General features: G+C 34.1%; 1 protein-coding gene and 1 pseudogene across 2 annotated transcripts; one reads left to right on the top strand and one right to left on the bottom strand.

Annotated features, from left to right (window-relative positions):
* The first annotated feature begins 644 nt into the window (after window positions 1-644).
* Window positions 645-4,081, top strand: LOC147403439 (putative WRKY transcription factor 21). 2 transcript variants are annotated; one of them, XM_086439029.1, is made up of 4 exons: window positions 645-844; window positions 1,279-2,103; window positions 2,194-2,319; window positions 3,550-4,081. In XM_086439029.1, exons 2-4 carry the CDS (start codon window positions 1,310-1,312, stop codon window positions 3,701-3,703), a joined length of 1,074 nt encoding a protein of 357 aa, XP_086295155.1. In that variant the 5' UTR covers window positions 645-844; window positions 1,279-1,309; the 3' UTR covers window positions 3,704-4,081. The 2 variants fall into 2 exon arrangements, with proteins under 2 accessions (XP_086295155.1, XP_086295154.1); XM_086439028.1 differs by having other exon boundaries at window positions 646-2,103.
* Window positions 4,082-10,353: 6,272 nt separating this feature from the next.
* LOC147403438 (ethylene-responsive transcription factor 9 pseudogene) lies at window positions 10,354-11,203 on the bottom strand (annotated as a pseudogene).
* Between the last annotated feature and the right edge of the window lie 6,338 nt (window positions 11,204-17,541).

The following is a 17,541-nucleotide window of genomic DNA, read 5'->3' as shown; positions in this document are numbered from 1 at the left end:
TGTCCTTATATATTTGGTGAAAAGTGGATCCAAAATCTTCCCCTTATGTTACATGGCAGCCCAAAATCAAATCGAATTGGGCACAAAAAAGGAAGTTCTTTAATATGAGTAGATTCTTTCCGAAAATGATTTTTATGAAATCAAAAATAAAATAAAGACATTTGTTACTTTGTTGAAAACTTCAAATTTGATCATATAAGGACTATTTTGTCATTTTAAAATAAAAACAACCCTTAGTAAAGCCAAGTCAATGGTTTTCTGACCTTGTGGGACCCACAAGCCACCAACCTCTTAACACCGTTTTCCTCGGCTACAAAATAACCGGCTTTCAAAGGCTGCCTTAGTCAACAAACATCGGGACACGTGTCAACTTTCGTTTCTTTTTCCACGTGTCACAACATTATTAGACCATATAACGACAGATACTGCGGGTGCCACTCCAGAGAGACGTTATGGGCCCCACAATTGACGAGCCAGACAGATCAAAAGAAAAACACACGAAATAAATATAACCAAAAAAAATTAAAGAGAAAAAAAAAAAAAGGAATAACGAGGTCTTATGTGGGCCCCACCTGCCCGGATCTGTGACAGAGACGGCAGTTTCGTTTCTGGGCTTCTCTGGTGCGCAGGTTATTTAAATGCGCCCCCCACCATCTCTCTCTCTCTCTCTCTCTCTCTCTGTGTAACTTTTGACGATATTTATTTATTTAATATAATATTTAAAAGATAGGAATTTTGTTTTTCTTTTTTGGGGGAGCGACGAAGTCTTCCATTTCACACCTTTCGAGCTCACAGCCATGAAGGCAGAATCTAGGGTTTCAAAGCATAAATTCATCGCCAAAAGGTCTGTTTTTAACTTCTTCTCTTGTTGATCTTAGCTTCTCTGATCTACTAACTATCTAAATCGTTAAACCCAGTCTGGGTTTTCTTTTTCGCGGTCAAATCTTATGTACCCACTTCAGAACCTTACTTTCCTCTCTGTTTGATTCACCTTGAAATGAGAAAATCGAAAGAAGAATGAAATTTTGATCTAACCCAATCTGGGTTTTTTTTTTTTTTTTTTTTGAAATGGGTTTTTGGTGATTTGTGTTGTAGAGCTAGTTTTTGTGATGTTTTTGTATCTGGGTTTCTAGGGTTTTTGAGAGTTGGGGTTTGAGAAAAAAGGCTGTGATCAAACCCAATCTGGGTTTTTGTGTCTTTGAAATAGGTTTTTGGTGATCTGTGTTGTAGAGCTAGTTTTTGGGAATTGTTGTGATGTTTTTGTATCTGGGTTTCTAGGGTTTTGTGAGAGTTTGGGTTTGAGAAAAACATGGAGGAGGTTGAAGAAGCTAACAAAGCAGCTGTGGAGGGCTGTCATAGAGTTCTTAGTCTCTTATCTCAACCCCAAGATCAGATTCAGTATAGAAATTTAATGGTGGAAACAGGGGAGGCTGTGTTCAAGTTTAAGAGAGTTGTGTCTCTTCTTAGTAATGGTTTGGGTCATGGAAGAATTAGAAGATTGAAGAAATTTCAGTTTCAATCTCAGTCTCACATACCCCAAAAGATCTTCTTAGATAACCCAACTTCTTCTACTAAGCCTCTTCAACTTCTCCAATCAAATCCAACTTCAGAGATGGATTCAACAACAGCTAAGAATTCTATTCAGCTTACCCAGAAAATGTTCTTAGAAAACCCATCATTAGAAATGGGTTCACTTTCTAAGAATCCTCACCAACTTTCCCAACAAACACCACCAACACACTATCAACTCCTCCAACAACAACAACAACATCAGCAACAACAACACAGGTTTCAAATTCAGCAACAACAACAGATGAAATTCCAAACCGAGATGATGTATAGGAGGAGCAATAGCGGCATAAACCTCAAGTTTGATAGCTCTAGTTGCACACCCACCATGTCATCAACTAGATCTTTCATCTCATCTCTAAGCATGGATGGAAGTGTGGCTAACATGGATGGAAAAGCCTTTCATTTGATCGGTGCACCACAGTCGTCGGATTGGAACTCGAACCAGACTCCAAAGAGGAGGTGCTCTGGTAAGGGAGAAGATGGAAGTGTTAAATGTGGAAGTAGTGGTAGATGCCACTGTTCAAAGAGGAGGTTAGATTTTTTTTTATATATTTTTTATAGATTTAATCTATAATTTTTTATAGATTCAATGATTTAGCTAATTGTTTTTTCTTTTGATAGGAAACTGAGGGTGAAGAGATCTATCAAGGTGCCTGCTATTAGTAACAAACTTGCAGATATCCCTCCCGATGAGTATTCGTGGAGGAAGTATGGGCAGAAGCCAATTAAGGGTTCTCCACACCCTAGGTATGTCTACATTTTCCTTTCCTATTTTTAATGTGTTTATAATAAAGTTTTTCAAGATAAATCCCCCAAAGTTGAGGATTTAATCATTTCTATTGTTGGTTTGTTATTTTATTGGTGTAACGCCTTCAAAGAGTTCAAAGGTGTATTTTTTGAGGACTTTGTGGGAAGGTGGGATCAGGTTTGTTGTCTTGATGCGCCTTAGTTATCTGCTTAGGTTGTATTTCTTGGAAGGTCATCTTGAGTTGCTTGCTTCACCTTTTTCTTAATAAAATTGATTTACTAATAAAAAAAAGAGTTATGGATGATGAGTCTACATGGAGTTTTTTTTTTTTTTAAATCTTCTCTTTGTTCAAAATTTGATTTGTGGTTTTTTAAATTCTAGTTTCATATTAGTGTTTGACATATATTCTGAGTCTTGTCCTTCTAATGGTGATTTATCTTTGTTAGCAAGATGGAATCTTTTGTTTTCCTTTTTGAACTTGAGAAGAATTTCAATTGCTGTCGTACATATCCCCCATACTTGGAGAAACTATTGGACCAGTTGTGTATCTTGATTTTCCAAAAGAAAATTTTACATTTTTTTTGCCAGGCAAGAAAGGTGTTTAGTTTTCAATGTGAAAGTGGGTTCAATGGGATTTGAACCTAAGTCGTGGGATCAACTCTCCACGTGCCTTCTTTACCAACTTATCTAAGTTGGCACTCTCTGCTTCATCAATGAAAATTTTACATTTTATTCGGAAATAATCATAAATAGTTGTTAAAATTTATGCAAACCTACCTGTATAGTTACATAAACTGTATTGCCTCCATGGAAGTTTATTATGTTGTGCAGCTTTTATTACGGATTAACCTTGATAATTGATTAAGTAAGTCTTCGTTGAAACAAAAAAATGGTGGTCTTGATTTCATTCAATGTAAATTCTGGTGCTTAGGTTGACCTCATACTCTTAGTAACAAAAGCAACGAACTGTTCAATAAGTACAGTTGTAGTCTCATGGATTTATATTAGTTCAATTTGCTAGTCAATGTAGAGAAATTGGAAAATTATGCATGTTTTCCTTACCGGAAAAAAATGTCTTTTAAACTAAAAAAGGATCTTTTATGTTCTATTATCAAAAGTTCTATGTTATTGGACCAAAACATTTGTAGGTGCATTTTAAATATTGTGATTTCAAGTTTGATAGTGCGGACACTCTGGTCGACTTAGAAGGTTTGGTTGAACTTGTGCAGGGGATACTATAAATGTAGCAGCATGAGAGGTTGCCCAGCGAGGAAGCATGTCGAGAGGTGCTTGGAAGATCCCTCAATGCTTATCGTCACTTACGAAGGTGAGCACAACCACTCTAGGCTGCTCTCGCAATCTGCCCACACAGAGACCATATAGAGAGAGCTTCATCAGATCACATTAAGTGCCCTACCATTCATGTTCGTCTACACCCGGTCTTTGGATGGTTGTAAATTGCTGCTGTACATAATATGTATGGTTCAAGCTTAAGATTACAAATGATGGAGCAGTTTGTTGGCAACGGGTGTAGTCTTTCTAGGTCTTTTTTTCCTCTAAAGGGCATGCAGGTATGAATCAAAACCTGGGCAAAAAAACTCATCATAGTAAAGGGGATTGGAAATTATAAGAACTCGTTCTTCTTTCATGACAGCCTAAGTTATATTTCTTGCAATAGGGGTTTTCTCAAATATGAATGAATGGAATCTCTTGAGCATGGAAATTTTAATCTGTCATCAATATCAGAATCCTTGTTTTTGATGCTTGGTTTGGGTTTAGTTAAACTTATACTACCCAATCCCATATATGACCTGTCATTAGTTTGTTTCTGATCCTCAAGTGACTTGTTCTTTGGTTTCTTATATCATATAGTAGTCTACAATTTGAAACCTTGACTGATCACCTTGTAAGCTCTTGCGAAACCATAGGTTGGTCACTACATGCGTTAATTACCCATTCAGTCAGAAGCCAATACACCGTTTAGACCATAGTGACAAATTTCTGTTTTTTTTGTTTGAAAAAAGGTAACCGACGATTTAATCCTAACTTATTCACAAAGCTTTTTTGTTAAATAGTTGATTTGAAAAAGTAATCGACGATTCGAAAAAGTAAACAATGTTTTTTTATATTATATTTTAATATGAAATTGTGTAATTTTGTTTAATAATATGTTAAGTACCAATACATTTTTATTTTTTTTCCCAATTTTTTCTGAGTTCGGCTGATTTTTTTGAATTTTCCTGAATCCCAGCTTTGTCACTATGGTTTAATAAACCATTCAGAAGAAGCATTGCCAAGTTGAATCTTGTCCTAGATGCTTAGTTTAGGTTCTTTATTCAAGTAGGAGTTGGAGCTTCCAACTTGATCCCTTTGCAACATGAGATGAAAGACAAGGGGACCAAACTTAGACAGTCATGCTAGATATTTTCTTCACAATTGGCATCCTGAATATGCTTGTAGTCTCAGTTCAAGAGTCTTCTATGGGTTCCTAGGCTTCTTTGCTCTATAATTGCTCTGGTTCCGTGGAAACTAAATCAAGGGTTTTCTGTGTCATCAATAGTAGTGATTGCTTGGGTCTGCTGGGATTCACTTTTGATGGATAATGGGACTCTAATTTTTCAATTTTGTGGCTGGCCCCCACAAGTTGAAAGTTAGGACTAAAGTCTAAAACATTCGTTCAAGTCTTGGACCTTTATTTTGAATGAAAAAAAAAAGTACTTTTTCAAAGTTTCCTACTTTGATGTATTTGATCTTCGTGCATATCTTGTTTTTTGCATGTTATGAAACAAACTAATAATAACACTAATTGTGTAAACGCATTGTAAAATCCACTAAAGAAGGGTGTCATGATACCACGTGTATACTATGCCGGACTGGTGGAATCACACATTGTCTTGGGCTAATGATCTACTTTTTGCAGATGTTAGAAAATTGCTCTCTAATATGATCACTCATTCAATCAAAAGAATGTGGCGTGCAACTTGTGCTATCTTATCTGGTCTTGTTGTATGCATTCCTCTGGCATCTGGTTCTCCAAATGCTAGAAATTCTTATTGTCCCATCTAGAGTATAATTTTTCGCATTCCCTACCTCATGGTAGCAAAATATTTTGTGATCCAATCCTTCAGGAAAATAGTTTTCCCATTTCTTGATGGTGCTACTCTCAATTTTCTGGTCAAATTAGTCGCAGTGAAACACAACCCTTATTAATGCACTTTGAGTTAGCAAGATCCCATTTTTAATGCCCTCCTCTATGTAGCAATTCCATCGTTGTTGTGGTGATCATTATCATCAAGGCCTTTTCCCATAAATTTTGCTTTTTTCATAATTCACTTCCAATTTCCTGCAAGAAGAAATAACATGGAGCAAAGTACAATTTATCTCTTCATTCCGATGTCAAAGTTGAACAAAATAGTGAACCAAGTCATGGAAAGAATTGTACTCAAATTTAAAGCTTCACTCATGCAGACTACTTGAATCAAAATGGTTTCTAGGTAACATATGGAGAGAGAATAGGTTCATTGGATCAAGGAGCAATGTATTCTTCCAGAAACCCAGTAAACCTTCTTGGGTCTTGAAATCACCTGAATTTCATGCTTTTTCTATCTTCTTGCTTTCCAAATTCAATTTTTATTAATTTGATGAACCTGAAAGCTCTTTTTCTTCTGCTAGTACCTTTTAATGAGTGAAAGGGGACATCATAAAAAAAAAAAATCATATTGTAGATTGTATCCTTTGCCAAGAGATCAAGATCTCTGCAACGGTTCTTGTAATTGATCAAAGGAGAAGAATTCCATGACGATTAACTTTACAGTATTAGTAAACGAAGCGAAGTGAATGAAGAACATCAAATCCTCATTGGAATTCCAATTCTGCCAATCCACTCTCTCTCTCTCTCTCTCTCTCTCATCATAGAGATCACCTTCATAAAAAATCAGCCCATTCTAAAACTTCCAACGCATGTAGGCCAAAACGTGTTAATTGGCACCTGAACTATTATTGATAAATAGACCAGCTAGTTGAGTTGGTATGGCCAAGTAAATACATCTGTTACCTGATCCTTACCATTAATAAATCTTGTGATTATAAATGAGGTAGTTGATCATGTAAATTATTGTCGGCTCAAAATTGATCGTTTGGCTCAATACCCACCAATGGAAAAGTTGCGATCGTTTGGCTCAATAACCACCAATGGCGAGAAATCATGACCTACGTATATCCGGAAAGAGATAATGGTTTCCCATTATGAAAAATATGAGTGTATATATATTTGAACTTGTCCTTCATTCGTTGTTTGTGATTCCAATTAACAGAAGACATGAATCTCAGTTTGGCATCAGAGTCTCTTTTGACCAGATCGATGCTCTTAGAATTAGAACTGAGAATCTAAGGGTGATTATTACGTAATAAGTCAAGTAATGAGATATGTAAAAAGAATAAAGCTGAAGTGACCTCAAGCTGTAACCTCATATTTCGCAATTGTTGTTGACGTGAAAGTGTATGGTTGGAAATCATATATGCTTTTTCATCGAGATACGAGTGAAAAAGCATCTATGGTTCATATCCACTTTCACATCGATAAGTGCGATATGAGGCTCCAGCTTGAGGTCACTCCAATGGATTTGAACTGATCCTACTCCATCACTAGTGGTGTGTTTGTTGTGCAAATCGTGGATCCTTCCATGAAATAACCTGACGGTTTACAAAAATTGCTACTTTGGAGATAAAAGCCGAGCGCAATTGTTACTGTAGCCTTGTAGGCTTCACTAGTCTCCAATTCACATAAACTTTAATGCATTGGGTCAGGTTGGGCCTAGATTATCCTTCTTCTTAATCTGACCAGTACTTCCAATTAGGACTGGCCCTACTTGGCCCATTAACACAGCCCAAAGTTAAAACGCATAAATTCATCGAGATACGAGTGAAACGCATTTATGGTTATGTGTGCACCTCCACATCAGCAATTCACTTCAGTGTTCTTTCATTCGTCAACATCCATTTAAATGTATACATCGAAGTAAACCCAGACATATGTTAGTGCCACGGATGCATTTCATGGGAGATACATCATGCATGTATACATGAATTCATGTCCATCCATGCATGGTGTTTCACACATATATATGATAGATGAAGGACTCTGTGGTTCCACTCCACGTGAGAATTTGGTACCTAGTAAACCGACATCTGATCTGAACCACTCGCTGCGGACAGAAGGAAGGTCCAACGCACTAGAATCTCTACACGTGTGAAGCCACAACTCTAAATACGACATCTGCTATTGTACGCCTGTTGTGTATATTTTGATACAAGTCAACATCAGTATCAGATGCACCACACACTCTAATGTCGGCAATTTTCCGACGACTAACTTTCTCGTTTTTTCTGGAAAATGTACGACCAGTTAAATGTCATGAGGAAAATATTTTTTTGGGGCGGGAATGCATTTCAAATGTGTGCCCCCTAATATAGAATTTTGGGAGAAAAACACAAGTTCTAAAGGGATTAGCCCAATTTTCCTTCTAATTTTGTTTATAATAGCCTCTCATCTCAAATGTTTGATTGAAAATCATTTTCTATCGTTAAAGATCAAAATTTCTCCGAAGAAATAATTGTAGATTTTGAACTTGAATTCGAACACAAAAAAAAAAATCAGAGATTGTTAAGAACACCCAAATCCAACAAAATATGTTGAACTCAGATTATTTATTTTATTTAAACAAATGATATGCTTTACAGCTATTGAAAAATGAAGTTTAAAGGAATAAGATTTGTTTAACCAACCTCAAATAATTGGGGTAAGGCTTTGAGGATGACGATAATGATGTAATTTATAATTTTTTTTTACTCAATTGTTTCTTTAATTTTCTAATTACCAAAGGATAAATCTTCTAATCAAATTATTGGTAGTCAATAAGTATTTATTAAAATTTGACTTTAGTCATAATTGTAAACAATTATTGAAATTATTTGAACGAATTTTGTCCAACTTTTATAATGTTGAAGTTATAATTTAAGTCAAACCTATGTAATTTTGAAGAGTATGCTTTAATTTATAATTGGGGCATGATAAGCAATTCAAGAATTTAGGATGTAGTAAGTAAAAGTTGGGGTGCCAAGAGCAATTATATTTTATAGAGTTGCGATAATCTAATGCCCCCTCTGACATACGCCCCACGGTACACAATTATAAAATTATAGATCATTTACTTTGGGACACAAAAAAAAAAAAAAAAAAAAAAAAAATTTAAATTTTACATATCTCGAGGCAAATGATTTATGATTCGGTGGGGGTGGGGGGAATTTTCCATCAACGCAACATATCAAGTCTTTTTCACCAGTTCCCTTTGCTTGGCTGAACTTTCGCCAACATAACATGAAGTCCCACCCATTACTCAAATAAGAAATAAATCCGACGGTTAAGAACGTTTGATCGCATGTGGAGTATTTGACACTCATTTCATAACGAATAGACCTGTCTGACACGTTTTAAGGCTATGGACCGTCTATTATGTTCAATTTAAGTGCAGCATGTGACACGTGTAATCATTAAGTAGGGTGAAAAGCCGTCAAATAAGAAAACTTGTGAGGCGAAACGTGGCAGATTCTCTGTGATTATACGGCTGTGGAGTGGGCCCCACGTGTCAGAAACCATTCTTCTGAAACGCGTTTGGTGTCATCCCAATATGGACCTTGTTAACGTGTGGCCTAAAAGTACACGTTAAAGTGCAATAAATACACTTTTTGAAAATTGGACGCTTAAGGTATTTTAGTAAAAAAACTGGATGCTGAGGGTATTTTGGTAAATTTCTAAAAACTTATTTATTGCACTTTGACGCGTACCCTTAAACCATACGGTGACAAAAAAAAAAAAAATTATTATTCCTTTTTTTTGTTACTCTTTATATTGTCGCCGTCTGGAAGACGTTAGGTATTTTCGTTATTTTTAAAAGAATCAGTACTTTTTTGTTAACTTAGAAAATTATTAAGGATATTTCCGTAATATAAGAACTACAGTTTACTGTTTACGATACTTTCTTGGCAAGTTTCATGGAGGGATTAAAACAAAAGATTCCAACTTTTAACGATACATTAATTTACTAATAATAAATAAAAGCACGTGACTAATATCTTATATACCGTGTTTTCAAACTGATTACATGCACCTCAACCTTACTCAATTAGGAGAGATAACTAATTAAAATGACCTAAATACCATATCAAAGACCCTTGACTTACGGTGTCAAAACCTGTTATCGTATAGTTTATCACATGGGGTTTTAAGCTTAAGATCTTATCACCACTTACCTTCAAATCTTAAGCAAGATTGGATATTGCAAAGTGACAAAAAAAAAATTATCTGGATTTATCTCTCAAAATATATCATCTAAAATATAATTTTTGGGATCCGTCGAATGACTAATGAGAAAACACATGGTCCTAATGTTTAAATACAAAATCCATCAATTTAGATTTATGTGTATATGTATAATATTTATCACGAGAATAAATCTCAATCATTGATTTTTTTTTTTTAAACGGTCGGGATATTGTTATTTTTTTTATCAAGAGTCATTTTTCATTAGTGAAGAGATCTTGACTCTTTATTTTTTACCCTAATTTTTTTCGCTCTCTTTTAAAATTTTACAATTAAGATGGATTTTTAGGTAGATCAAATTGAAAAAGAAATACTTAAGTCAAAGTTGACTAGGTTAAAATAAATTGATGAATTTAAAGATAACTTACTTTTGGAGAAGATTATCAAAGGGGGTTCAAAGTATAGGGTAAAGGCATCTTAAACATGTCACCTGTTATGTAAGATAGGGTAACACTTATGTATCTTAAACATAAATCACTTTTTTAACCGAGATTTAATACCTTAGGATTCAATTTTTTTTATTTTTTTGAACAAATGGTCTCAAAAGTATCAGAAAACTCATCTAAAACGACTCGATATCGAGCCTTGGACAAGACAAGACGTGAAACCAAGTTTAAAATCCATGAACAAACCAGAGTGAAGAAGTCAGTAAAACGATACATAAGAGTAATATCTATTGTTCTAAGTTTTCCTTTAAATACATCTGAGTATTCATCAAACTGTACAAAAATCGGAATAAAACTCTCCTAACGAGGGTAAAATAGGAACAACAAAGTTAAAACCAAACAAAAACGCTCCCTCCGTTATAACGTCAGTTAAATTATATCCAAAATCCAAACATTTTCCACAAAAATATTAGATAAACAACGACCGTCGGATCAAAACAACGGTGGTGGAAGATTAAGATCGAACGATAACGGTTTCTTCACCACCTCTCTCACCTTCTTCTCTTCCTCCATAGCTTCAAACCTAAAACCGGAAAAGTCAGATCCCGCCGGAATAGCTCCCGGAGATCCGGCAAAAGTAAACAGATTCCGACCATCTCCATTAACGTACGCAGCAGTCCACTGGTGAAGATGCCTCTGAAATGATCCAGAAGAAGAAATTGCCGATCCAATGATCCCTCCATCGCCAAAGTTCGTTTTCGCCTTCGGTCCTCGGAGATTCCTCGCGGCTTCATCGTAAGCTAACGCGGCTTCTTCAGCCGTATCGAAGGTTCCAAGCCATTTCCTCGTCTTCTTCCATGGATCTCGAATCTCGGCCGCAAATCGTCCCCATGGACGCTTACGTACGCCTCTATAATGCGCCTCCTTGATAACCGGTTCCACAACCTTCACTTTCTCCTTCTCTCCACCTGTTACAGAGAAACTCTCCTTACGGAGATGGAGTGTGTCCACCGCCATTAGCCGGTAAATCAAGCTGTGGTTACCGTCTACGACCGTACGGTTTGATCAGAAGTTACTTAGACATAAGACGAAAGACTGGAGATGAAGATTCGGAGGCAGCGAAGGATATTTATAGGGAAAATAAATGGTCTTCGTTAAATCCGACAGAAATTAATTATTTGTTATTTGGTGTTTATTGAGGGGTATTTTGGGTTTTTTACTGTTCTATTGAAGCGTGCGTGTATATGGGGAATGGGGTGCGGTGCTCTCGACTGCCGTTCTCAATGTTTCCGCGTTTTCTCGTGAATTTATCGGATTGTTTTTCTTCTCCTCACAATATAAAGATAATGTGGTGCAAGTCATAAATTTTGAGGGAATTTTATAATGAAGAATGCTGAACTAACATTACGAGGAACATTGGTGTGCAAACACCATAGATATTTTCATCGAGATCTCACTCGTATATTGATAAAAAGCATCAATAGTTCTAACTAACACCACTCTTTTGTAATATTACCTTGTGAAATTACTGATATTAAATATAAGATCAAGCTTACCCTTGACCAAAACTCAAACGTAAAATTTTATTTATTTCAAAATTTTAATTACTAAATCAAAATTTCTAAAAATAAAATAAATCAAAATCAAAATTTCACCATTCCAACACAAAAAGGAATGTTACTTTCCATCAAGGGTAACTAATGTTATATTTTGGAGGAGGTAAACCTAATATCTCCAATTTCACTGTGGTGTTACTAAAATACCCTGAATTTTATAGGGTTATTTGAGTATATCCTATACTTTTGTCAATATTTAAATCTCTCCCTATATTTTCAAATTGATGACCAAACCTTGCCTATGATCTTCTACCATAGATAAAAATAAAATGATCTAAAAACCTTCGTATTGAACCTTTAGCCAAAAAACTTTTATTTTTCTTATCAAAATCAATCATCTTTAAATTCTAAGATCTTGTTTGGATACAAAGTAAAAAATAACTATGGGAGAAAGTAGTTTTCTTCTACTTTATTAAAAATTAAGATTTTTAATTTTTAATTTTTTTTAATAAATTAATTCAAATAATGTATCCAAATGGGTTCTAAGTAAAATATTTTACTCACATATGCAACTAAGATTTTATCTACTTCAACCTTTAAGCCTCAAGAATAGTCTAAGATTTTTGCAAAATGAAGAACCTAGTGAGATTTTAACTAGAAAGAATGAACATGTAGCCTTCACGAAAGTTTAGCAAACTAAAAATGTGAAATATAGAGAAGTGTCTTAATCTAAGTCCTTGACAAGAAGATTTTTGCAAGCGACTAGCATTATACCTGTACATTTTGGAATAGCCCATTCAACCTACTCATTTAAGGTACTTCAAATCCAATTGGATTTTATAATAAAAGAATATCAATATCAAGAAACTCTAACCGTTACAAAGTGGAAAGAATATTAATTTGAGATATATATTAAGAAATCTTGATGAAGAGGATTCCTACTAAAAGAGAAACTCTAGGTCCTCTACTCTCATGTATAAAAAAAAAAAATAGAACATCACCCCTATTAAGGTATCAAGTCAAAATTGTTGAAATAATTATTCTACAGATTTTGATCATAATCTATCAAGAACAATAAACCTACTCGATCCAAAGAATAATGAGAGAGAGAGAGAGAAGGTGAATCTAATATTCTAGATGTGACTGGATTTGATTCGCACAAAAGAGGAGATTAGTTTATTCTATAGGTTTTCTCTATTTCGATTTATTCATCTAGATGGCACAAGGGTCAAGGCACGCTTCTGAATAACTTTAATTTTAGATCATGAGCATGATAAATTCTTGAGATATATGATTGATTCCAATTGATGTTATTAATGTTTGATGGAATTTGTAATCCATAAAATTCTAGCAATTTAAAAAATGTGAGATCTCAATCTTACCACACTCTACACCCAAATGCCGGTCAACTTTTCAAAGTCGTTGAAATAAGGGCAAAAAAAAAAAAAAAAAAAATATTCTATTAAGAATTTTTCTTCAAGATCTCAGGTTAGGGAATTTGTAACAAGAGGTCTCAAATTTTATTAAGAGTTACATTCAAGAATTCAATCTCGAAAACCATGGAAAACAAATGATTATGACTCAAACACGTTAAATTCTATAATGGTCAACTCCATGACATTGAAGCTAAGAACGGACATATATAATCTCTATTGGAGAATTATATTTTTGAGTCAAAATATGATCTTGAAAGACATATTCAAGCTCTAGGGAAGAGGTGCAGTGTTTAAAAAAGAGGATGTCGTCCGCACTCAATATGCTAAAGAATTTCATTGCTCGAGTTGTTATAAAAAAAATGGTAACAATATAGGTTGTCTAATTTATTTTATATTTTTGATAGTGAGAGAATATTTTTGGTTGATCATAATGTTTAGGTTTCTAGATACAAAACAAAATCAATGCCAACATTATGCCTATAATTTAATTGGGACTTTGGATTTGTGCAACAAAATATGATCTATAGCTGCAACATTCCCTTGAATTGCAGTGCCAGTAAATACTTATCAAAGACACTTCGACATTCAAATTAGACCATAAATAATACAATATTAATCCATTCAATGAACAATTTAGATTTTTTTTAAAAATATTTTGTCATGATCATCCTTTTAGAATTTATCGAATATTGGAGGATTTTACATAAATTTCAAGATTTTTCTCTAATTTCTTTCTATTTGTATGATTTGCCAATTTTGGGATTTTTCCTTTATTTATTTATATATTTTTCCTGTATCTACCACTTTTGCCCATAAGTCACAACTACCAACATATTTTTCTCAGAAATTATATCACAAGATAACACGTGTAAGTGGATAATAAGGTTCTATATATGTCTTCGATCGACCATATCGATGGGTAACTAGGATATGATTCATCGTAAAATTAGTGAGATTCTATTAGCAGATCAACTTTTACTTACAACACACCAATCCCTTTGAAATTAAATAGTTGTTTTACACGTAAATTTGGTGTCTTTAATAGAAGATCTCAAAACCATTGGTAACTATTTATGAAGGTAGCCACACCGAACCGGTCTAGCAATGTCACACTCGAATTTCTCTAGTTCTTACGACTAATCTGACTGACTTACACTCACAAGGAACCATTACGAGAAATAGAAAACAATATATCGCGAGTAGAAAATTGACAACATTGCCATTGTAGCTTATTTCAGTACTTCATTTCCTAAATAGGATTTAAAGATCCGACCGTACGTCATTACAAAAGTAGGGCTGTCAATTGATTGGATTAGATCCAAAATCCGACCCGATATCCGATTCTCGGGTTTATGTTTTAATTAGTTCATCTCCTCAGGTTGGTCATGGAACAACTGAATATCTCAAAATACATTTTATTGAACATTTGACGCATATCTAAGTAGACAATTTTAAAAATCATTGAGTTGACTCTAAATCTGAATGAGTCAAGAACAAAGTTTAAAATGTCATATCTCGGTCAAAAAAAAAAAAATCAGGACATTAGTCAATACATTTAACACATTCTCGACATATTCATTGTTTCATAGTCAATATTTCATCAGTCTTAATCGTACCAATATGTATCGATTGATACATTTCGATATTTTGAACAATAGTTGAGACTAGTGTTACCTAATTCACTAGAAAGGTTTCGGTTCGAACCGAATCAGTTCGCGGTATGATTTGCTCTTCATTCGTCATATACAATGAACCAAACGAATTGTTTATTTAAGTTATTTTTATGTTAGAGCCGTGTTAAATTGACTAAAATAAAGAACTCAAGTGACGTGTAATGTGTGCATAACTAGATTTTATTTCTAGAGATACTAATGGGAAAAAAGAATTGCGGTTTTGTACACAATACACGTCAGTTGAATGATTTTGAGTATCTTTCTTTGACTTTGTGTTAATTTATTTACATCCCTCAATATATTGATAATATTAAACTTTTTAAATTGATAGCATATCTCTTTGACCTTTGTCTTTATTGATAGACTAATAATTAAGAAATGAACAAAGACTTTTCATCTTCAATTTGTAAATATAAAAATATCTGATTTTTTGTTTCTAAAATATATATCATCTTCACTTTTTCTTATCTTATTCATCACTTCAATATTCAAATATCCTCATCTCTATCTATCCCTATGAATCAAGTTTACTCTTGATTGACGAATCACGAATTCGAACTGAACGAACCCACTAATCAAGTAACAGAGGTTGAGACAAGTTCACTCGAAAATGCAAAGAATTGGTATGTGTACGGGTAATATGTTCTTATTTGGTGTGTGTTATATAAGTGAAGTAATTAGTGTGCTATAAGTAGAAGTTGATGTGGTAAATAGCAGCACCTGACTGGCAACAATAAATTATTTAATTTTTGTAATTTAATATCTCATAATAATAGGTTTTAGGTTTGACTGTGATATTTCAATAGCAGTTTTTCACTTTTTCTAAGCAATATAATTAAGAGGGCTATTACTGTCACACCAACTTTTACTAATGCTAGAGCAATTTTTATATAAATCACCAAACAATTGGTGTGATGTTAGTAAAAATTGGTGTGGTAATAGAAACTCTCATAATTAAATATAGGTTTTGCTAACGTGTGCCTTCGTTTAAAAAAACCTGAGAAATAAGCATTCCGAGGGTGGTTTTGATAGGAAATTTTAGGTAATAAAAAAAAAGATTATAAAGGTATAATTAATGCATCGTAACATGTGCCCTACGACACACTTTAAAAGACTCTAAGGGTGTGTTTGATTGTATGGAAAGTCATTTTCCATGAAATTTAAAATCCATGAAAAATAGATTGGGTGAAAACATCAAATTCTATTGTTTGACTATATTTAAAAAATATTAGGGAAAAAAAACATAGGAGAGAGAGAGAGAGAGAGAGAGAGAGAGAATGGTTAGGACGAAGGAAAAATGAGGAGAAAGTAGAAGAATAATAAAGAAGATGATGGTGGTTGTAGATGGCATCGATAATGACTATGACGATGCTGATGGTGGCGATTGTGATTGTGTAGTGATGGTGGGGAAGAAGAGGAGAGGTTGTGATGGTGGCTACGGAGGTTAGGGAAGAAGAAAGAGAGAAGGTAGCCAGCAATGATGACAACGATAGTGACGACGACGACGATGGTGATGATGACGACGACAACATTGAGGTTGAGTGTGATGGTGGTGGTGGGAAAAAAGAAAAATATATTTTAGGGATAAAAATTTGAGATGAATTTCACTTTTCCCCCCATATCCATATGGGGGAAAAGTGAAATTTATGATTTAATGGACTTTTTTATTGGGGTGAAAAACAGAATTTTCATGGACATCTGCAATCAAACACATAAAAAATGTCATTTTCTATGAAAAATAATTTTTCACCCTATTTTTCATATGCAATCAAACATACCTTAAATTAAATTGAATTGAAATTTTGTTAACATGCCCTAAGTATACGTTAAAGTGCCTTAAATAGATTTTAAAATTTTAATTTCTTGTAATAAAAAATGTCCTAAAAAATGTCTTTTTTCACACCAAACACCTTCAAATGCTTATTTCCAACGAATGCACCTTAGCATGTGTCCTTACAACGCATGTTAACAAAAACCCTAATTAAAGATATTAAAAAGTAAATAATAATAATAATAAACGCTAACCTAAAAAAACATAATAATAAACGCCTCCTTCAAATCCTAAAACATACCAAATTAAAGTCTCAATATGTTGGGGGGTATGTTGGTCATTGTAACACTTGAAGCGTGGCAAAAGTACAAAACTAGAGGATATGCGCCGAAAGAGCTGAAAAAAAAAAAAAAAAAAAAAACTTTAACTAATCGAAAAAGCTGGACCAGCGTTGTGTGGAGTCTGCTACTGCCACGTGGAGGAATGAGGACCTGATTTCCTGAGAGCCGGCAGAGAGAGAGAGAGAGGATCAACTAGTTGGCGTTGGTGACGAATTTGAAGGGTCCCACTTGGATCACATCACATCGCTGAGTCGATCAATAATATGGATCCTCTTCTTCGTAAGATTTGAGTGTTGAGAATCCCTAGGAAAATGGGATCATCAAACTGATCCCATGTGAATACTGGGTTAAAATCATAGTCAGAAAATTCTCTTAATTTTTCTAGAACTTTATAAATTATCTGAATTAAGGATTAGATAAATTCATTGGTGAATCAATAAATTAACCAGTAATTTATTGGTTAATCTCGGAATATGGTGAAATTATATCCTTCACCGTAAAATTTTTATTTTCTTCCACAAGAACAAGATAGAAGAATTTCATCTTTAGTAGATTTTTCAAAAAAAATTCTGATTTTTCTTATTTATAAAACATTCCTAAATTTATCCAAATTGAGCTGTCACCAAATAAATACTGAATCCAAATTTTGTTACCATGGTTAAAATTATAGAATCACCTCG

This window comes from Akebia trifoliata, chromosome 4, assembly GCF_017979445.1.
Source record: "Akebia trifoliata isolate Shusen 1 chromosome 4, ASM1797944v1, whole genome shotgun sequence".
Classification (NCBI taxonomy): Eukaryota; Viridiplantae; Streptophyta; class Magnoliopsida; order Ranunculales; family Lardizabalaceae; genus Akebia; species Akebia trifoliata.
Note: the sequence above shows the minus strand (reverse complement) of the source record. Positions and strands in the feature narration are given on the sequence as shown.